Raw genomic sequence first — 24157 nt, forward strand, 5'->3', positions numbered from 1 at the left:
ATGGACCCATGAATTGACATGGGAAATGAGTACTGAAAGAGATATGGTTTATTTTTTTGGTCGTCGTCGTTTGACGAAGAAAAGGCACTGTCAAAAGGAGAGCGACGAGAGAAGATGGGGAAAAAAAAGGACCTTGTGACCTGAATGTTGAATATATCCCCTAAAAGTAGCTCAGTGTATACAAAAAGGCGCAGCAATGGATGAGATATTTTTAGTACATTTTGTATCTAGATACATTTATTATTTTGGCCAGATGAAAATTATTCGAGTGAAAATGAGAGGAAATTGTTGACATTAAAGTAAAAGAGTATGAGAGTAGGGAGATGAGTGTATTTTTATGAGAATGAGATTGCTACGGAAATTGGACTTCCTGTGGAATGATTTTTTTGTGTGTCTTCTTTTTGTCATTGCGTGTGAGTCAAAGTCATAGTCTAATCAGAATTCATGAATATCATACAGATTTAATGAAATGAAAAATGTTGTTATTTTTTTCTTGGAATTACAAATCTAAGGAAGTTTTGAAGGATATTCATTAATTTACAAACAAAATCAACGATGATTAGAAGGAAACCCAAATCCTTCTACCATAAACTTAAATTTCCTCCATCACTTTTAAAAGGATTCTACTAATTGCTTTAAAAAAAAGTTTACAAAAAATTTAATCCCATTGAATATATCCTTGACTATTGGAATTCAATAAATCGTAAGGACACGTATCAGAAAACCCTCGACCGCCACCACCAACACCACCAAAAAAACCGCCTTAAAATATGTCTGGAAATTCGATTACCATAAATAAATGATGAGCAAGCATTAAATGATGTTAAAATTACATCGTAAATGGAGGTGATTATCAGAGTCTGGATGTTCACATTATTCACAGTGATGGACTCAAACTACCAACCAACCACAACCGGGTGCTGCTGGCGATGCGATGGCGGCGGTACCTCATTAGTGTGCCATCTCAGTTGCAAAAATTAAAATAAATACAAAAAAATTACACCCACCGCACAAACACCAATATAATCTTCTTCGTCCGATGCAGTATACAAATGTCATTGATTTATTTTCTCCGACATAGTCCTTACGAAGACTACGATGATGATGAAGAGGATATTGATGATGATGGCGTCCAATCTTGAATGTTTCTCTGATGAAATATAAAAAAGAAAATGTAGTCCGAAGTAATATAATCTGGTGAACGTACATCATTTTATATTACAAAGTTACGACACAAGTCAACGATATGATGGCGAGAGTTCTTATTACAACAACAACAACAAAATGAGTTCATTGATTGTCAATATACCTATACAAGTCTTATAGGTTTATGTTGTGATAACAACCCTAGAGGTACGTGACATTTCTTTACAAGTAAAATTTATAGAATAAATAAGGAAGAAGGCAAACAAAATGAATGAATTATTTCAACCAAAAGAGAACGATGAAAAATAAATGATGTAAAAAGAAATTTACACTCAGAGAAACAGTTTAATGCTTGTTTTCCAATTAAAGTGAGCTTGTTTTGGGAAAAGTTTCAAAGCACACAGATCTTCAGAGCTCAGATCACTATCTAATGAAAGATAAAGAAGATTGAAATTCAAATTGGAATCAGACAGGGCTGCATACTTTCACCTATTTTGTTTTGATTGGTGATAACTGATAAGCGATGTACAGATATCAAGGTACTGAGCATTAAAACGTGAAAGGAAAATATGGTCAATTTTTTTCAGAAAGTACGGATTAAAATAAATTTTTCATCGGTTTTTTAAATGGAAGCCATTTGTTTTACACAAATTTTTTCAATAATTGTTAATGTGAGAAATTTTTTTTAACAACTTCAAATCCTTAGTACCCCAACAAAGTTAGCAATTAAAACAAATAACAACAAAACTTTCAACTAAAAAAAAAAATTTACTGGAGTATTAATTTTTCACAAAACGACCACGATATTTTTTTGTTGTCATTTTTTTACGCAGTTTTGTCAAAATCACTTAAAAACTTACATACGCCAAATTTAACCGAAATCCTTCGAGAAGTTTTCGAGATAAATGAATTTGAAATGCCTCAAAATTAAAGAGTGTATAGTTGTAGATATTAAAAAAAAAGTAAAAACAGGGTCTTGGAAGTCGTTCAGAATTCATCTGTACAAAATTTCAAGGCAATGAAACCATTCGACTACGCACAGAAAAACAGATGCATGGACGGAACGGCATGATGTAAACCACTTTTTTGAACGAACTTCTCCATCAGGATAAACACAACATTCCAAAACCTATTTCATCCTAGGACAACTAATCATGGGAAAATCCATCCTAAGAATTCATTTGATTTGAATTTTGTGGTTGTTTTAATTTTTGTATTGTATCTGTGGATGAAAAGATTCCTTTGATTATCGATAGGTCCGTAGTGACCTGTCTTATGATAACCTGTGAATTGATTAGTTTTGTTTAAATTTTCTCGTAATGTTGGTTTTTATTAAAACCTTGAAACAGAAACCAAACAAGCCTTATAGAGCTTTTTTATTCTTTTCAGAACGAAGCAAACATTTTTCTATGTGTAGTTATTGACGTGCGAAACAAATATAAAAAATTAATGGAAGCTTTGGACACGACTCTTTACCGTTAAAACTTTCATAATGAAAAAAATTTAAAACTACCCTATTTGCCGCTGCTTTTTAACAAAACAAAAACTAGTTACAACGATAGCTCATCAGTCCGACATTTTATGATGAAATTATAATGAATAGGTACTTCACTTTTATAAATTTCAAGTTTATTCCAGATTTTCACATAAAAAAAATATCGATACAAGACTAAAAAAATATTATGTTACAAATTCGCCTGAAGACATTCTCAAAAATGTTGGAAAAAAAGGACCTCTCCCTTGCTCACTCCATGATGACATACATCCCCGGAAGTGTAAAATTATGGTTCCTACCTACCTTTTTACCATAGCTTAAGAGCTATCACTTAAAATACCTAAAAGACACTTTATGCCCTCGCAATTAAATACTTGGCATTATTTTCCCAACCCACCTCCATCCACTTCAATATTAAAAGCCAAAGAACGAATCAGCTAGCTTAACGAATACGAACATTAAAAAAAAAATAATAAAATAAGAAACCTTCTTTTTTTACTAAATTTGAAAGATCCTATGCATTACAGAAGTTTAGACATAGAATTTTAGCGCCAAAGAGTATACCATCAAAAATTCCGCGCTACCAGATGAGAAGTTATGCGCTACTCTGGCCTATCTCTCCTTTTTTCCCTCTTCATTATCCTTAAGAAAAAAAAAAAAAAACTTCAAAATCCTTGTACACGCCGTCATCGTCGCAGTGCGAGAAAAAGCGCTAGCTGGGGGTGTTGAAGGAAAACACCTTCATAACTTACCCAAGCATTTCTCTCTACCCGAACCTGGGTATCCTATCATCAACATCGCATCTCGCTTAGGAAAACGTATAAAAAGCGAGGATAATTGCTATACGGTTTCATTGCGCTCTGCTGTAGAAAGAAGGACCATGATTAAATCTAGAAAAAAGGGTTAGAAATGAAGACGTTCATTTTATAGAGCCCCAAATATTTTTCATTATGTTTTTTAGTGAGAAAAAAATATAACAAACAAAAAAAAATAGGGTAAAACGCTCAGGGGCTAAAAGTAGGATTTTATATTTTTTTTGTTGTTAAGGCTACGTGGTCTTGTCTTTGTTAACAAAACCTTAATAATATTTTTTTTTTCTGTTTAAGAGGACACAATTTAAGAAAAAATATTAAGGACTCTTTTTATGCAATTTTTATTCTTTGACGTGAAATGCGTTTGAAATAAATCGTTAATTTTTTATTGAAAGCAAATTCAACTTCGTCTTCATTTGTCGTTGAGTGCTTTTGGATTGAACGTGTCGTTTAAGAGATACAATGCAATAAATTAAAACTTTTTTATTTGTGCCTTTAAATCCGGTACGGAAAAAAACTATTTGAAAAACTCTAATTCCAGACCACAAAAGGTCTTTTACTTCAAACTCTTATCTGGATAATCCTAATACAAAAAAATTAAACTTGCCTGTATTTTTGTAAAGGACACTTCTTAATTCTCTGAAAATGTCCACCATAAAAATATGAACCTTCTTTAAATTCTTGACAAAAAAAAAAAATAACCATATTGTAATTTATGGCGTTTTCGGCGTTTTTTCCACCAAAAAGTATGCAACAAATTTATTTTTTCTTATATTTTTGTTTACAAACTAAAGGATATACCTTTTTCGAGTAATGTACATCTTGCATCGATAAATTCCAAATGCAGGATCATATATATCCTGCCAAGGACAATAAATAAAAAAAAACTTGTAGGTTTTCTCTGTTTTTATTGAAAAACATTCCCAAGCCTTACCAATTTTTTTTTTGTTTCTTTCGTTGCTGAACAAAATACATTGCAGGCAATAAATCTACTTGAAAATAATTATTCTTCTCGACTATAACATAAGAATATATTCCAATTTCTTTTTTGTTTCTGTGTGAATTTACCAAATTGTGGTTGCTTGAATGGGGTTTTTTTTTCCCCGAAAAAAAGGACATTTTAAATGTTCCCATTTCTTCATTCTCTCTTTCCCTCCCTCTCTCTCTCTCTTTTAAAGAGAAAATACTGTTTTTTAAACTGCCTCTTTTTATTACCACATTACCAAATGAAAATCCTGAAAAATCCCAATCTCACATATTATTTTAACCTACTGATTGCATTCATAGGCAATTTAGATAAAAAAACGAGAGAGTAGAAAAAAAAAAGAATAATTTTAAATTGGAAAATTCAAACTCGACCATAATAAACACCAAGCAGTAAACGCCTTCGTATAGACTTTAATCTAAAACGCTTTTTCAGGTAATTTCACTTCCGTTTCTATGTGTTGAAAGCAAGCAAGCAAGAGTGAGATAGACAGATGATGGCATATCCGGTGAACAAGCCAAAAACTGGAAATCGATTAAAACAAACCACTAGCCAAGCCTGGTTGGTCGAAATGAAACCATCACTACAACACCATCAGGACTAAAACATCATAGAAAAGTTCATGGATATGAAAAGAGAGAGGATATGATGATTTTGGGGGGGGGGGGGGGGAATGATGGTGTGGCGATGGTGGTGGCGGGAAATGAAATCACCAGGACGATAAAACCATAATCGCCATCATACAAAACTTGGAGATAAATGAAACGACGACGATTTGATATGGCAATAACGAAGCAAATTGCTGATCATTTATTGCTAGAGAGTGGGTACTTTGTCTTTATTAAATAAATGTTTATCATTTTGCCTTTGCCTATTAGCAACTAACGCTAACTACACTCTGTTTCCAAATCAGCTAACAAAAGTCCAATTTCAAATGTTGGTTTTGTCTTTGTGTATATTTGCTGATGATGATGATGGGAAACAAATTTAATCGCTAGAACGAAGTTTTGAGTCAAAACCAAAATTGACTTGTTTTCGTTTTTAATTAGAAATTGTCTAGGTCTAGACTTGAGTTGTGTTGGATTGTATTTTGACTGAAATGGATAATTAAAACTTCAATCAACGAGGATTAGTGAAAGATTCTTTGAGGATTCTTGGAAAGAATTTGAATGCATTTTGAAAACGTTTTCAAATGGATGAAACAACGGATTTTTGAGCTCTTTTGTCGGATATTAAAAGTTAATATGTCTGTAATGACGGTTTTTGGAATCAGGTTTAGCTTTAACACAAAGCCTTAAATCATGTAAAAATACACATTTGTTTGTACGTGTATCAAGAGTAAGTATGCGGGTAAACCGTCTACCATAAGTTTTTTTTAAACCACGAAGACGGGGACAACAAGATGCGTCATATTGTACCCCCCCCAAAGTCTAAAATAATTAAATAAATCGTATATTTGAGCTCGTTTGTCGGGATTTTGGGCGGAGATAAAATATCTGCCATGGGTATTTTTGTAATAAGGACAACAAGGACATTACAATGCGACAAATTTTACATCAAAATCTAAAAAAGGGTATGTAAAATATGCTATTTTTGAGAACGTTTGACCGGTGTTTGGGTGCGGATAAAACGTTAGTTTTTGAAATCGGATATCACTAAGGTTTTTCTAGTTTTACTTAAAAAACACTTACAAAATAGATTTTCAGAAAAATGATACTAAAGTATTCATTATCAGAGTAGCAAGGATTAATTGCACCATTAATATGAATCGGTTATTTTCCCAGCATACGCAAATGCATTGAGAACAAAACAGACAATTTTTCAGTTCTGAAATGTTTTGAAAATTTTTTGAGTTTTTGTCGCACTGACATACCGCTTAATATGTAGTTTATGAATGTAACTGACTTTTCAATTTCTCAAAAGATAAACCTTTCACAAAAAAGGATTTCGTCAAAAATAAGTATAGACAAAAATTCTCGAGTGACATTTATTCGAATTCCAATTTCAATTTGATGGAAATTTCTATGCAAATCCAATTATGTTTTGTAATCAAAACAAACAAGATTAAAATGGAGGGATAACAAAAACATACAGACACGTGCACTGGCACATACAGACATTCATCCATCCATCCACACATCATCATGTCAGCAATTATTTTCAAATTATTCTCTTCAATTTACCTTTAATCACATTTTGTAGTAAATTTCAAATGATTCTACAAATTCACTCTCGAGACACGAGAAAAATATATATGTATGTATGACGTATGTGGACATACATCATATAGACATATGCGATGATGATAACATTTTTGAAAATGTTCTCATTCAAACCAAACATCAGAACAGAAGTAAGAAGAATTGGATTTTCATTGTGTTTTCTTGCTCATTGGACTTCAATTTGCTTATAATTGGATGTCCTGAAAGGCAAAGGCATTCACAGAGAGAACGAACACATTATCGTGTATGAGAAATTAAACTTTGCCAAGTGTGCTTTAACCACACACAAAGGATATTCTCCAGATTTTGCACACAGTTAAAAGAGGGAATTAAACAAGGATCTCTTTTCATTTTTTTTCCTGCCTTCATCATCAACATCAACAATTTAAATGAAAAAAAAAAAAAAAAAATTGGAAGGATATGAAATAAAAACCGAGAATTCCATACTCCTATGGTTTTTTTTTTCTGTTCCTTTCAAAAAACTTGGGGTTTCTTTTTTTATTACTTATGGTTCTGGGGGTAAAATCAGGAGACTTGAATTGATGAAAAGGGCAAAAAACAAAATAAAAATTGCTCACATTCACATTCGCATTTAGATTCGTCGTTATCGTTCTCATTCTGGTTGAGGTTTTCATATATAGCCATTGTGTCGTTGCGTCATCCTTTCGAAATGCTTCCATTAAATTCTGGTTTTTTATTCGTGTTTTTCTTTTACATCTCCGGATATAAGCATCCTAATACTCTACTTAAGGCTATTTGCAGAACAAGAACACCAACCAAACATTAATGTCCTTTACCTCTATACTCTACTCTAAGTGCGGGAGGAGTATACCTAAGTAAAACGCTTTCTCAATTGAAATTCAAAGTGGGAAACGTATAAGGAGGCCCAGTGGAGGAGGCAGTCACAGGCACATTTGAAATGAAAATAAACGCCTGTCGGCTTTGTCAAGTTGTGCCCAGATTTGATGCTATCGTGATTGCTATAAGAGTTTTCTTTTTATTTTTTTTTTGTTACATGTTCACCACTCCAATCTTGTGTATTTTCTTTATAAACATACCAACATACAAATATATATAAACAAGCATGTGACCATAATGGCAACAAAGAAAACGACACCCTCGAGGATTTATGATTAACTTGAGCCTTACGTTGGTTTTGTTTGTGGGCGCTTGGTTTGGGTGGTCCTTTGGAATAGGCTACTGTATATGCGGTGTATATTTGCTTTGGAGGAGAATATAATGTGAAAAAGATGTTGGTTCTCATTTATTTAGGTTTCTATATAGATTGAAACGGACCGGACGTTGACCTTGGGAGTCAGCAATATAATAAGCATACGTATTCGTTTAATTAACATGGCACAAGTTTTTGTGTGTGGAAGAAGAAGAAACTTTGATTTTTATGATGATTATGTCTGCTTTTGTGATGTGAACATCAGGATTGTAATGGAATGGAATATATATAAATACTTTGTGGGACTTCCTTATTAAGAATCATTCGTGGAATCGTCGTTACTTGTGTTTTGTTTGAAAGGTTTCTGTAGAATTCTGGTAAATTTTCTGGATAGATGTTGGTAGATTTTAAGACGTAGTACATTTAGTTGGAATTTATTGAATTAGGTTTATAAAAATATATTCTTAAATAAACCAAAACAATGCCTGATGGGGAACCCTGCCAACGAAATTAGGACTACAAATTTCAGATCTGCACGTGGAATTTTAAAGCCAGAGGGGCCTATTTCTCAGAATTCTACAACATACGTTTCATTTTTTTTTAAGCATTTATTTTCCATTACCAATTAAAAAAAAAATATTTATTGCAAATAAAAATATTTAGCCTTAAAAAAAATGTTGCAAATAAAAAATGTTCTCCATTAAAAAAAAAATTCAATGCAAAATTGTGCATTATTTAGCAATTTCAACTATAATATCGAACGTAAAGCCTAAAAGTCAAAATTGTAAAAAATTAGACTAATATTAAAAAAAAAATATTTAATGCACACATTTTGCATTGAATTTTTTTTTAATTTTTTGTTTGCAAGATTTTTTTTTAATGCAAAATATTTTTATTTGCAATAAAAATTTTATTTTTAATGCAAATTTATTTCAGTTGAAATTTTTTTTCTTTTTTATTTACAATAAATATTTTTTTAATGCAAATATTTTTCAGTTACTATAAATTTTATTTTTAATGCAATGTTTTTTCAGTTGCAATAAATATTTTTTTTAATAAAATTTTTTTTTGAATTTTGATTCCCAAATTTCATTGGAAAAGAAGTTTTCGGCAGTACATTGTCGCATAATAGTTTACCAATCAAGTCAGAGAAACAGAAATCATGCAGCAAGCCTTTTAAAATCATACAATGTATATTGTATGTGTTGTATGATCTGAAAAACAGGCGTCAAGTTCTTTTCCGATCGACAGATTCGTCTGTTGATTTGATGGGTTCGGATGGTGATTTGTAGGTTTCGGAAATTTTGCATCAGTGTGAAATTTTTAACCAGTATCTTTAATTATGAAGCTGTATTGTTTTGGATAAATCTTTAGCACCAAAATACTTCCACCAACCAATTAAAAAAGCTTATAATCTCTTCAAGCTTTAAGCTGGTAAAATTAAAAAAAAAATTCGATAAACTTATCTCACTCACTCTAATAATTGAACTTCAGCAACTTGAAAATGTGGTTCGCTGTTCAACAAATCATACTATTCAAAATTTAGAATTAACTCAAAAATTATGTCTTATTCTACCTAATTAAAACAAAAGAATAAAATTTAAATAACAACGAGATTTTCAAAAATTGCAAAGTGAACCAGGCACATTCTTTCAAAACCACACCTCAAAGTCGACTATTTCATCAGTAAAGAATGTCATTTAAATATCTTACCACTTTTGTTCATTAAAAATATTGTTGATTTCGCTTGTGATGTGGTGGATAATACAAATTATCCCCTATATAATCTTGAAAAACCTCATTTACAATCACTACGGTCGTTGTATCGATAACACTGTAGACTGTAGTACCGTAACCGCACATAATATAAAAACACATTTCCCATTTAATGTAATTCTGATTCTAGAACGCAATTTTAATACATTTTTATGAATGTTCTATTACCCTGGTGGACAGAGAGGAGCACAGGCATTATACACCTTTATACCACATAAGCCATTACAGTTTAATGTGCGTGTAGGTGTAGGTGGACCTGACCAATCTGATAAATGCCAACAATCATTAAACTAAAGCCCCCTCTTCTTCCTGTCCTTGGTTTCATCGACTACACTACACTATACTACAACTGGACTTGGGACTCGTGTCCCTATCTATCGATATTTATATATATTCCCAATGTGCTCCTACTGTGTTGTTTCTCATTGAAGATTTAAGTGTGGCAAGGATATCTGCGTCAGCAAAAGTGGCCACACTCAATACTCTGGCACTTATAACTTTGCATTGACATTAAGCTTTCATTTTCTGTTTTTTTTTTTTTTTGCTTTTGCTTTTTCATTTTTGTTGTTTTTTTCAGAGAGATTTCGCCCTCCATAATAGGGTAAGAAGGGTGGGAGAAGAGAAAAGATACATATATGAAAAAAAGTCGATTCGAGTTCGATATACCATCATTTTGTGGCAGAGGGTTCGTAACCCTATTGCTCTGGTTAGATTAAGTTTATGGAAACGACAGGCTTAGATACCGCAATAAGATTATGGGTATGAGTAACATCTGGGGTGTACGAGTATATTGTGTATCACGTGTACTTGAGGGCATTACAGAGACAGACACTATACACTCTGTGATGATGGCCATCATGTCGAAACGGAAATAGTGTAGGTACTCATGTACTTGTACTCTGTGATAATGTTCCAAATTTTGTTCTAGCTATGGATTTGATTTTTAAGGGAAATTTTTTTAAGTCTTGTTATACCAAGAGGAGGACTGGAAAGGTCAAGTTAATTGGGGTTATTTGCAATAACTAATATGGAGAAAGTAACTGGAGTACATTATCGGTTTACTCCAGTGAACATGTGGCTAACATCGTTGCTGGTGGCTTAACATGTTTTGTTTTTCATGGCGAAAGTAAACCAATATTATGGTTTGTTGTTGAAAACGAGGTACACAAACAGATTTCCGTTTCAAATGAGAGTTTTGGTTCCAAGGAAAAACTATAAGTCCTGACATTTTTACTTGAAAAAAGTACTACGCAAAAATCTTATGTAAACAAATAATTTCTTTTTCTTATCATTTTTTATGTAAGCAAATTTGTAAAGTGTTTGCTTTTATTTTTAAAATACCTGCTAAATTAAATTTTGTAAACTTTTCAAATCAATAAATTTTCTTATATCAAAGACACCGAAAAATTATTCCCAACAATAATTACAGACAATTTTTCTAACGTTTATTGCCTTTTAAAAATTTTTCTTAAACCAACAGAAACTGAAATTATCAACAAGAACTAAAATCAAAAATGGTGGAAAAAAAATGAATTTTACAAGCACGACTTGTATATTATTCTTTAACGAATGAACAAGAAATTGATATAAAATGATCGTTGTATCGTCACTGGTGGGACACTTGTACACTTAATTTATCGTTTTTCTAACAAATTCTGTTCATAATTGTACAAAATTTAATAAAAATATGCTGATTATTTAAATTGTGAATAAATATGTATGCACTTAAACATTTTTGAAAATAGAGAAGGTATATTTTTCTGTCGCGGGTGTTTTGAGGTATTTTTCCTTTTACTTAGTGCACAAAACATTTGTAGTTTCTTTAATAAAAAGCGAGTCAACTTATACGACTTTTTACTTCTCATTTACTTCAAACCAAATTGCATTCTTCCTGGTTTTCTTATACCTACTCGAAATGTCATTATAATTTAAAATGTTGTCAAAACTCTTTCTAAGACTATTCACTCCAGCTAAAAAAAGCACTAGGTAATTAAACCCGGAAAAAACTCCCATAAGCATCCTTAAAGAAAGCTCAACACTATTAACGTCGAGCTATATCATTGGATTTTTCTCTTTTTTTATGAAACTTCTCAAACATCAAAAGTGCTATCACGCACTCCAATCGTATAAAGTGTATGAAAGTACATACTCTTCTAACTTAAACCACATACACTACACATACATATAAATGTGAGAACAACAAGGAGACAACCAACGTAACAAACTAATTTCAATTAGATTATTGTAGATAAAATCATATCCTTGATAGGTTAACTATAACCCATCAGCTTAATTAATCCGGAAAATACTGATTAGCTTTTGCTATGTGTGGAATATATAGATGTGGAATTCTGTTGCTCCTCCTGCTGGCTGCTTTTGACGACACAACACGACACTACACTACACAGACAATGATTATGATGACGATATGATGCTGAGTCAGGAATTAGGATACTAATTTTAGAGAGACACACATACAGAGACTCAAATTAACAGCTAGCTATTGCCTATTTGTCATTAGATGCTTTTGCATTTAATTAATATTGATGATGACTTGTACCTATAATATAGGTTTCTATAGTTTCAATACACTCACAAAGTTATGGGTGTGTGTATTGTATAGGTAAGTGCAATGCTCGTAAATCTTAATCGCATGTCTGTCTAGTCACTACTAGGTTGCTAGCTATTTATATAAATGATAGAAACATGCGATAAAATTATGGTGGTGCAATATATTGTTATCAGTCAAAAGCGTGTGTTACAAACCTATGCACAGCCTGCAATTACAGAACTTCTCATTGTTCTCTACGCGGTTAGTGGGAAATATTTTGAGAGGATGTGGGTGAATGTTCTATATAGAGAGTGCCTTAATTGTTCCAAAGAGATGGGAAAAAATACAGTTTTTTTGTCATTTGACTAAGAAAAAATATTGTTTTAAAAGTATTTTAACTCCTATTAATGTGACAAGAAAACCTGTCAAAAAACGCTGACCCTAAAAACTTTGGCTTAACTGCGTTAACCAACTGTGCAAATAGGTATATCAAAATGACTTCTTTTTATTTATTTGGCTTAGGTACAAAGTTGGAGAATAAACTTGCAGTCAATTGCTACATCTATTAACTACGTTTGACGAAACGGTTAAAAAATTACTGAATGTACCTAATTAGTATGAATAATCTTGAAATTTCGATTATTTGAAACTTCTTTTTCAAGACTTCAAATGATTGTAAACACAGTTAGTCCAGTCATTTTAGATTTGGTTGTATGGAGGTCTGAGAAATAATTCGCAACTGCAATTCGGACTAAAAATATGAAAGTACACTAGTACAGGAACTAAACCCCCCATTTTCCGAACAAATGTCTGGACGACTTTGGCCGCCATTTTGTTTTGAACAGTTTTGCGACTATCGCTTGTAGTTCGGCTAGTTTTGGTCTTAGAGAAAAATGTTATGAGACAAAGTTGTAGCAAATTGTAGTTTTTAAATGGAGCTATTAAAATTTATAGTTTTTGAAATAATCGATTAAAAAAAAATTTTTTTTTCCTAAATTTAACTTTGAGATCGATTATTTCAAAAACTATAAATTTTAATAGCTCCATTTAAAAACTACAATAATGCATATAATTGTGGCTTTTGAAAAATGTATCATTCATAACTGTGAGTGTTGCCGTTGTTTTTTAATATTTTTTTTTATTTTAGGCTGTTTTTTTTTAGAAAACTGCCCCTCCCGCATAAACGGGGGGAGATAGACCCCCCTTCCGATAGTAAAAAATACTTGTATTGAACCCTTCTTCAAAAAACTATTATAAAATCTCGGCACCACAATTATCGTACTCTCCCCTCACCCTGTTTTTGCTAATTTTTTTATTGAATTTTTGTTTTAGTGAGGAAACGGCAACTCGGAAAAAAAACTTAATATGAGACAAACATAGATAATTAGTAGCTCTTTAACTTTTATAACAACAATTTTTTAATAAAAGTTTGAAAAAAAAGTTATGGTGAATATAAAAAATAAGTGAGCATAGCATTTTACGAAATTCATTATAACTCCTAAATGGTAGGTTTTAGAATAAAAACTTACTCAACATTTTTTGTGGGAAATAAAATTTGCTACAACTTTGTCTCATAACATTTTTCTCTAAGACCAAAACTAGCCGAACTACAAGCGATAGTCGCAAAACTGTTCAAAACAAAATGGCGGCCAAAGTCGTCCAGACATTTGTTCGGAAAATGGGGGGTTTAGTTCCTGTACTAGTGTACTTTCATATTTTGAGTACAAATTGCAGTTGCGAATTATTTCTCAGCAAAAGTATAACTTGACTGGACTAAGTCGAAACGTCGGAGAAAAGATTGACAATCTATAAACAAGACCTCAAGCCCACTTAGGATTGAATTTTAAAAATTACTGCAGTTAAATAATTTTCAATCAATTCGATGCAATTTATTGGGTCTTCAGTTAGTAAAATAAGTACTATTTTCTGAATTTGCTTGCAGTAAAATGTTAGGTTAATTTACTGTGATTAAGAAAAATCAGTCATAAAATACTACAGCTTCGGACTGTTTTTTGTAGGTTGCAGTAAAAAGTTAAGTCAAGAAACTTCCATTAAATTGACTGCGTTATCACTTTATTGGATTGTTCTAAAGCTCTTTGTATTTTGAAAACTTCGCAGACATTTAGAGTGGGAATCAGTTTTTTATGATCACTAAGGGACATTTGGGTTAAAATATCTGATTTCATTTGACCTTTTAGAAGGTTATCAAATAATCTCCTAAAAAAAAACTGTCTGCAGATATGAAAATGAGATAAGTTTCCATACTTCTACCTCAAAACTTATGAAACCTAACATAGTCAATATGGGTGTCTAAGAAAAGAGCTCGTCTCAAAGAACATATTCACATTTACTAAAATGATCTAACACAAATTTAAATCAAAGCAAGGTCTCATTTCACTTAGGCCCTTTCTCCATTTACTCTCTACCATTTTTAGAGTGATCCATTGGCCCATAACTTGTTTTATTCCACAAAATGCTGTCTCCTTAAAAAGATGCCCAATTTCATTCCATTATACAAACTGACCCTTTTTATAGAGTTCATCAACCAACGAGAGATGAGATGAAAAAAATCCTTACACTCAAGCAATAAAAAAGATGAGAAAGCATAAAAAAAAAGAAACTCCTATAGAATAAAAAAAAAAACTACATATATGCGAGTAGAGTATATACCTATATATTCTGACGACAGATTTCAAGATTTGATACCATCAATGCTTTTAGTTCCATTAGCCCGCCCATATGTTGAAGTTTCTCAAGGCACTCAAGTACTGCAGAAAACAATTTTCATAAAGGTAATTGACATTCAATGTATCTGCTATTTTTTCAATTTGCCATCATGAGAAAGGAAATTCTCCGGTGTCCTTCAATTTGTCTCCTGAAAAAATTCCTTATCGTAAAAAAAGGGGCAAATATAAAGAACCAACCAAAACCAAAAAAAAAAAAAATAAGAAAGAAAATAGCAAAGTTATTCTATGGTACGTGCTAGGAACGATTTGATGTAACCAACCAGTAACCATTTCCTACATATAGAATCCCATATTTTGCTCCATAAACTCGTATCCTTGTGCAATTTTGCGTTGTCTCTGTGTCTCTCTATGAGAATAAATACATATATTTGTGTGTGTGTAGTTGTTACTTTAGTTTAAGGAAGAAAATTGAATTTTCGGGTTCACCCAATCGATCACTTCAACATAATGTATTAAATGCCATTTCTGGGTACTCAGCTCACACAAGTAATGCAGGAGTGCCATGGATGGAAAATGAAGAATTTATGGGTACCGCTCGTCACTATACCTTTGGAATTTTTTTGGGACAAGCATAGTGGCATGTATATGGGGATCGGGACAAGGTAGAAAGATTTTTTTCCTTTCTCTACTTTTTTTTTTGTTGGAAAGCAATATCTTTATATAGAGTTTTGGCATGCATCGCTAAGAAGAACAGCAGCAGGAAACAGGAATATATCGACTTGGGGTTCCAGGTGGCTTGTTGGTTATCTTGGTTGACTGAAGTGGTTTTATTTGCAAAAGGGTTCATACTCTCTTTCTATATATTTTGGCAGGTTTCTCTGGATAGAATGATAGGTAGGTCTTCTGTGTATTTTCTGAAATATGGATACCAAAAAGGAGGAAGCAATTATAGGTAGAGAGGTAGGTTATAAGGTAACGGTAGCGTGTGTCAGTGCAAGTTTGATACCTACTAGTCTTGTAGCAAATGTGAACACATATATTTATAAGGACAAGAGATTGTGTTTTTGTGTATGAATGAATATGTTATTGCAGATAATTTAAAGCAAGAGGAGACCTAGTTTAATATACAACATACAACTTGTATATTGGCAAAGAGAATGACAAGAAGTTATAGTAAATATTTGAAAAATAAATAAAAGCATCGAGAGGAAAATCAATATTTATGTCTAAAATGCAGGTCGATCAAGAGTTTTTCAATTGTGAAACAATTTCTGGGAAGTGAGTACTGTTTGACCTGTTCAATTTGCATGGACACTTTACTTGGAAACATTGATATATTGTTGAAACTTGTTTGTTAATTTTTTTTTAAATCAGAGGGATACAAATTCTAAGTATTCAGTATCGAACCTGCCTTTTTGAATCAAAATTGGGCTGAAAAATACGTATCTTGAAAATTAAAGCTAAAAAGTAGAAGCTCTTTTCAAAATCATGTAAGCAAAATTGGATACTTTTTTCGAAGTAGCAGAAGGATAACGAATAAACATTACATTTTAATTTTCGTCCTATTTAGAACGTGATTTAAGTGCAATCGGATTTTAGTTTTTGAGAACAAAACTTAGGTTTTCATTTTACCTGCAAAGGTCACCATATTCAATTTAATATACCGTCATATCTTTTATAACTATTCCATGATCAAAACGATTTTAACGATACCAAATTTGTCAAATTACGATGAGTGGCTTAGAAGTTATAGTTTAATAAATGAATTAACAATCATAAACACCAGCGAAACACAGTTTGACTTTGAGGAATCGGGTAAAAACTGCGGTTATTTTGTTCTCTTAAATAATTCGTTTAGCAGAAATATTCCGTTCACATTTTTTTGCAGAAAATTAACACATTTGTTGGTTATTCGTTTTGGTTTACTTTATTCAAAATTTATAGAAGGATATTTCTTATCCCTTTAGGTAAATGTTAATGTGTACACAAAAAATCAAAAAATTACTTGAACAACAAAATTTAAAGTTCATTAACTTCATCTCGTTTATACTCCCTCAAATGATTGACAAATCCTCTTGTGTTAAAAAAAAAATATTAATTTTTTAATAATTTAATTCTTCTCAGCAATTCCTTTTTTGTTTGTTGTTTGTTTTCTTTTTTTTTATAAATCACAATTTATCCTCGCCCGAAGCCAGTTGAAGCTATAAAAATCCGATTTATTAATCATAATTCATAGAATACGCAGATCCCTCTACTTTGCTGTGCTTCAGTCAGACCGACCAAACGACCGACCAAAGCATCAGAGACCCAGAGAGCCATTGTGCTCAGCTCTAAATCCAACAAGCGAATTAATTACTCTCAGCAGTGTAATATAAATTACTTTATGCACACCTGCATTGAAAACCCTTTACCCTTATACACGTTTAATGCTAATTATACTTAATTCCTTGGCATTATAAATTGAACTTTTTCTCATACTCTCTTTCTCTCTCTCTCTCTCAGTATTTCTATCCCTCCCTTTTTGAGAGTTGTTGTAGGTTGCAAAACGAATTTTCTTAAACGAAAAACAGCTTAGAGCGAAATCTATATAATAGAGAGATAGGATATAAGGTAGAGATACATCCTTTTAGCACTAAAGATACTTTGTGTATCTTTTACCAGTGCAGCTAGTATATGCACTTACAACCATACAACAACAACTACTGCTGTGCACACAATTTTGTATACTTTTTGTCCGGCGATTAAGAAATTTCATTTGCAAAAAAAAGAAACGTTATAACTATAATTAAAATTTTAACTCATCTGGGTGAAAACTGAAAAGATACACAAATATATTTATGTTTCATTTTTTTTCTTCTAGATTTTTTTTTTTTTTGAATGCATAAGCTTTGAGTGTGGAAGAAAAATATATTCTCTCTTGTATTGAGGTAGATAGTCTTTTGGGGAGGATGTTGCTTTTTTTTATATTTTCATAAATTAAACGAGATGCTTTTTGGAGTCATATGAGTAATGAGTTCTGGTATAAATCTTATGGAGCTCTGGGATTTAAATTTATTGATTTACTTGTGGTTATGTTCTCTTATGTATTCTTCATATATACATGAATAAGCTATACGAGTATATGCATGTGCAAGTATAGTATTCTTCTTGTGCCAAGAGTAACAAATCATTTTTCATTTTATTTTATTTTTTTTTTTTTTTTGTATCCATAAAAGCCCTTAGATAAATTTAATTTTTGGCCACTTAACAATTTTTGGGTATATGATTAAGTATACATACACCCGCTCTTAATGGTTATTTAATATTTTGATTTAGGATCATCTAAATCTTTTTTGGAATGTTTCATGTTAATGTATTTTTATTTATTACAAAATACAGTTTTCTGAGGGCTTTGGTTTTAAGAAAAATTTGAAAGTTCAAACCGAAAAACGAAAAAGATTGTTTTTAAAGGTTTTATGATTGTGTGAAATCTTAGAGTTTGCGACCACGTTTTCATGAAAATAATAATATTATTTTCTAATCATAATTGCATCAAAGAAAGAAATAAAATTGTGACTAATCGTCACCAAAAATAGAAGCTCTTAACTTTTAGATTTTGGAAAAACTTGTAACATTTTTCTTTGATTAATGCTATCTGTTCAACTTGAAACTGCTCGACAAAAAAGTTTTCTTTGAAGAGTTTTTTGCAAAAATTCTATATTTTAACCACTTTAGCTAAATCCCTACTTTATACAAATCTCCCTGTGAACCTATTCATTAGAAAGCCTTTTAACTTTTTGTCTTAAGAATAAATTTAAGACACATTTCAGTTGTCATCGTTGTATCTATTTATTTATTTTTTTTTCATCGTCTTCTTCTTGAAAATATTTGACGTAAATCTTCCAAATGAAAACTCCTAAAAATTTCATTCTAAATCTGAAGGATGTTTTATTAAAAAACAAAACTGACATCTTAAGAAGCCACCCCCTCCTTATACTTTTTTTTGTTTCATCATGGTGCTCCCCCAATCCCTTTATTTATTTTATACTTAAAATAGCAACAGGTTGGTAAATGGGTGATGAATTTGTATGGAACAAATAAGAAACATCCTGGCTATCTCATTCCATTTTGGGTTGAAGGCTCCTGTCACTCCTGTCTTCCAGGTAAAAAAATTGTGATATATGATCTAAAAGGGTAGGAGGTATGTAGGTTTATCTAAAAATATTTGTTTTCCTTGGAAACAAAATGTTGTTTTTTTTTCTTTGATTTTGTTTTTTTAAATATATACATATTTCATAATATTCTTGTTTAAAAAAAAAATGTGATAATTATGATGAATTTAGATTTCTGTGCCAGAGATATCTCATGTTTTCGATTGTTGGTTCGGGGAATTATTCAATTTAAAAAAAAGAAAATTTCTGATTTGTATTTATTGTCTGAGAGCAGTCAAGGAATATTTGTGCTGGATGTATCAACGACGCAGAAAAAATGGGCGATTTAAGACGTTTTACCATTTTTAAAGAAAATTAGGTCACTCAATATGATGAGAATCAACAGGAACGAACATTTTTTTATTTTTGTTTTATTTTGTTTTTGTTTTCTTTTTATTTCCTATAATTTGGTTCATAAGAAACATTAAAAGAAGAAAAAGCAAAAAACAACAAAACAAAATAAGAATATTTGTTTGTTCTTGTTGATTCTCATCATATTGAGTAACCTAATTTTTTACTGATAATTTTCTGAAATAGAATTATCTCTTCAGTCTAGAATGAATAATGAACTAAGGCTTAGATATGCTGTAAGTTTTTTAAGTGTCAAGTTGTTTGATAGACTAAAAGTACCGTTACATTTCACAAACTGTTAAAACATTTATTATAATTTTTTTACAGCGATTTTTTGACATGAAAGCTTATGATTTTTAATAGAAATATGCTATCTACTTAAAATTGAACAGTTTATGTAGAATGTAGTGTACGTAATCTAACATTTAAACGACTTTAAGGGAGCGTTGAAAATGCAAAAAGGCAGCACTTTTTAAATAGAAAAAAAAAATCTCTAAAAAATAATTTTTATATTTTCCAAAACGTATTGATTTTTATGAATTTTTCAGTTTTTTTTAAGCGGAAATTTCGTACAAAAAATTGGTTAATTAATAAATAAATGTTTATTATTTTCTCTTCTATTTTAACATAAGTAAAATAAATGCAGATATTACAAAATATCTTTTTCCAAACTAACCAAAAGACTAACATCAGTTGAAAATTTATGAGACTAGTGTTTTGGCACTGGCTAAAGCCAAAAATTGAACAAGAAAAAAAATTTTCTGTAACTTGAGAAATATTTTCTTTTAAGTAAGAAATTCCAAGAACAAGTACCTGAGTACAACCCAATCTTGCAATTTATTTTAATATTTATCTAGGTGTTCCCTTTTTATTCCTATTCATAAAAGACACAATGACAATAGACAGAAAAAGGATGGGGGTAAATATTAAAAAAATATATATATATTCTGTGATCAAATTCTGAGAACCACCTGTGAACAACATCAATTTCACTCTTATTTTTTTTATATTTTTCCTTCAAATTTATAATTTGTAAAGCTTTCCGCAATTTCTATCTTTTGTGTCCGTTTTTTTTTTCTTTTTCTCTGTTGTATAGAAAAATCATGGAAAAAAAAGACAAAATGTCTGAAAAATTTTTCAAGAAGAACACAAAGTATGATGGAGAAGAACTCGTCACGCGTGTAACATTGATTTATTGAGGGTAAGAATGTAATATATTAAGAAAAAAAAAAAAAAACATAAAAATGAAACGAAGCAACAGAGAGAGCTTATCAGCCTCAAGTAATGACAGTAAAGGTCACAGAGCAAAATTTAGTGATTCATGTTCTTGTCAAAAAGAAAAAAAGCAATCCAGAGAATTACTTCGCCTTGTCAATTGAAATTTTCAAAAAAAGAGAAAAAAAATCATTTCATCAATGTAAGGTTTAAAAATGAAAAAAAAAGTTCAGAAAGTCTATTAAAAATGTGTCTTAAAGCTGTCTTACCTAAGGCTCTGAAAATGGGTTTTCATAGAAGTCATTAAATACAACATTTTTATTTACTTATTGTCTAACTATCTTCAAAGGAAATAAAATAAACTTAAACTTTTCAAATGCCATCTTAATCTCCTTTACAAATACATAATTCTTTTCAACAACTCATCTTTAAAACCATACTTCGAAAGCCTTTAAGTATTTTTTTTTTAAGTTTTCAAGTAAAAATAAATCTTCGGATGCACTTTATATGCATTCAAATACATTCGTGACGAACATTATATTCTCACACGTCTTTTTTTATACATATTTCTAAAAATGTGTTTTAAGAAGGAAAAAATTTCAATGCAACGGATACACCCCACATTTATCATAACTTTTTTTTGCCTGACTATGCACTTGACATGCTATATTGTTCTTATTATGCATATATACATTATTTTATATATACGTACCTACTATACCATTTGAAAGCTATTATTCTTCGAGAGAACAATGAGCCATTTGTCCCCGCAAAGCTTTGCCATTTATATGGCATTTAAACGGAACCCATGACGCTGACATTTATTTTTTTGGAAATTAGAACTCTTTAGAACAATAAAACGGGAATAATGTGAGTTATTTGGGTGCAAAACAAAAAGGAGTGTATGGAAGATAGACTTTTTGTTCTTTTTTGTTTTTCATTTGAAAAAAAATGAAATTCAAGGACATTCTCTTTGTACTGGTAAAATGTGATTTTATATGATTTGTTAAAATGAGATAAGGATGTCAGTTATTATTCATAAAGGGTTCAAAATTCTGCGAATTTTTTTTTTTTTGATAAATAAAAAAGATTTTCTCTTTTGTTTTAATTTTTTAGGTTTCACTAGAAATTGTTTAAATCTTTCATGGCTCCAAAATTGAAATTAAAAAATGGTTCTTTGTTTATTTTTGTTTAGGGATTTGCGCAGTCGACCGAATATTATTAACATAAAAGAAATGCAATTCATAAAAAAAATATTTAATATTTAATAAAACTCACTATTGGCTCATTTTACATTTTTGGTATCATGTCGTATTTAAGTTTTGAAAAATCATAAAATAAATTGAATAGAATTTTAAATTTTATTTAATTTTTAAAGAGCTTTAATTCCTATGCGAGAGTTAAATAAAATTTTTATAAATGTTATTTTAAAGAATGTCGCTTTAAACCTTAAAACTTTCATATTTTAATTTAATAAACATGACAACAACACAAATCATTATTTCTTGACTCTTGATTGAAAAAAAAACCGAGAAAATAAAGCAGAAACAAATTTGATAAGTCAAATTTTTGGGTATTTATTCCTAAAACTTGATAAAATACTGGATTCCATAATTTTCGTTTGCTCTTTAAAATTTTTAAGAATTAATTGCTCCCAAAAATACCCAAAAAACTCAAACGCTTTTTGTCTGAAATCCCGAATTTTTCATTCAGTTCCAAGCTATATCTTTTTTGGTCTTCAAGATAAAGTACAGTTATGCAAAAAATTAAAGGTATCCCGAAAACTCTTATTTTGATTAAATTTTAGAAAAATATATATTTTTGAAATTTATATAATAAAAAAGTACGTATACGCCACAGTGAATATTTAATACGTATTTTTTAAATTAATTTTACATTTTTTTAATTCTATTTAAAATTATATGGAAAGAAGAAATCAAAACCATTGACATTAGTAACTTGCAACTATTCTAAATCGAATTGGCATAATATTCTCTATTTCTATGAACATTTTCCAAGAACCCTTCAATAAAATAAAATATTTAGATTTTACACCTTTTTACAGTTTAACGCATCAATTAACTGCTGAGAACGTAAACATTTCATATCCTTTTTTTTTCAAGTCCAGCTCTAATTACCTTCAGCTTTCTCTCATAGAAACGAAGAGCTTTAATAAAATAAAAAGGGAAAACTTATATAATTTTTAATTCTAAATGTAACTTTTAATGCTACACTTTATATACACATAGTTTGCAATTAAATTAAATAAGTTTTTTTTAATTCATAGTCTTTGAACAATTTTTTGTATACAAAACTATGTACACAGCTATCCTACTACTTCATTTCGCAACATAAGTGCCACTTATAAACTGTGTGATGCACGCATATTAAATAAAAATCCAAACAAACACTTGCATCGAAATGCACTTAAAAAACTAAAAAAAAAAAAAAAGAGAAGAGAAAATAACTCAGATGCGGCATTTAAGTAGCAATGAAAAACTAGAAAAAAAAAAAGAACCAAGATATCCTTGAAGTGCGTTGTTGTGCTAGTTTCACAAGTGCACACGTATTCTAGAGGGGTTAAAAAGTTATATAACCCCGCAGAATTGCTCCAAGTCATTGTACCTGAAGGAAGATCCTCTTCAGAAGTCTGGAGTTGGGAAATGAAATTAAATCTTGTCGTTTTTTTTTTAATTTACGTGTTTTGATATAAGCAGAAAATAGAGGGGCTTTTTTGGATAGAGTTTAAGATTTAAGACATTTAATTCAAACTAATTTCTTTTTTATGAATAGTCCTTTAAGTCAATGACATTAAAAATGTTTATACAAACAATATCTACCTCTGCTTTGTTATTTCAAAGAACAAATCAAATTTGATTTATTCGAATCATTAATATTTCAAACAAAAAACAAACAAAAGCAATAACAACTGAGGTATAAATCAAGGCGAGAGAAACACATGAGACACTGCAAAATTACAAGAATTTTCCCTCCTCCCATACCCACCATTTTTTTTGTTTTCTGTTTGTTTGCCTTCGCCTTGTAAATGTAATTATTACTAAATGTATGTATTACAACATTTTCCCACAAAATAAATACACCACAAACAAAAAAAGAGACCAAATAAAAAAAAAATCATATAATACAATCAATATCCTTGCAATGAAATTGTTCACATTTATAAAAACATTTTTTTTTTTGTTCGCCGCCAGAGAGTTCAATGGAAAAGAAAATCGATTCAATATTTCGTTGATATATCATAATGTCAACATAAAATCGTATCTATACGTTACAATTAGTGGCTAGATACTTATAGGAAAATAATATATACATCTGTAATTTATATATGTATGTTTTTTTTTTTTTTTTTTGGTCTCTTGGTGAAACATTAATGTGATTATTGAGTTCAATAAATAAACACTGGGCTTTTATTAATATATTGAAATTAATACGCAAGGATAATACTACAGTGGGTAATTGATTGGATTTAAACAATTAAATTTATTTTTAATTTTATATATTTAAATTTAACACTAAGATTAAAATTAATTTAATT

At 30.5% G+C, this 24157-nt stretch overlaps 2 protein-coding genes across 2 annotated transcripts in view; one reads left to right on the forward strand and one right to left on the reverse strand.

Moving 5' to 3' along the window:
• LOC129919984 (limbic system-associated membrane protein-like) overlaps positions 1-24157 on the reverse strand; it is a 190483-nt gene that overhangs the window by 75759 nt on the left and 90567 nt on the right. Inside the window, exon 3 of the mRNA XM_056001130.1 lies at positions 1008-1150. Within this exon, the coding sequence (XP_055857105.1) occupies positions 1008-1150 (143 nt within the window). The remainder of the gene's footprint in view (positions 1-1007; positions 1151-24157) is intronic.
• The window catches only part of LOC129919940 (uncharacterized), a 33757-nt gene continuing 21926 nt past the window's right edge, over positions 12327-24157 (forward strand). Inside the window, exons 1-2 of the mRNA XM_056001054.1 lie at positions 12327-12419; positions 18882-18987. Coding sequence (XP_055857029.1) covers positions 12327-12419; positions 18882-18987 — 199 coding nt within the window. The remainder of the gene's footprint in view (positions 12420-18881; positions 18988-24157) is intronic.

This window comes from Episyrphus balteatus, chromosome 4 (assembly GCF_945859705.1).
Source record: "Episyrphus balteatus chromosome 4, idEpiBalt1.1, whole genome shotgun sequence".
In the NCBI taxonomy this organism is placed as follows: domain Eukaryota; kingdom Metazoa; phylum Arthropoda; class Insecta; order Diptera; family Syrphidae; genus Episyrphus; species Episyrphus balteatus.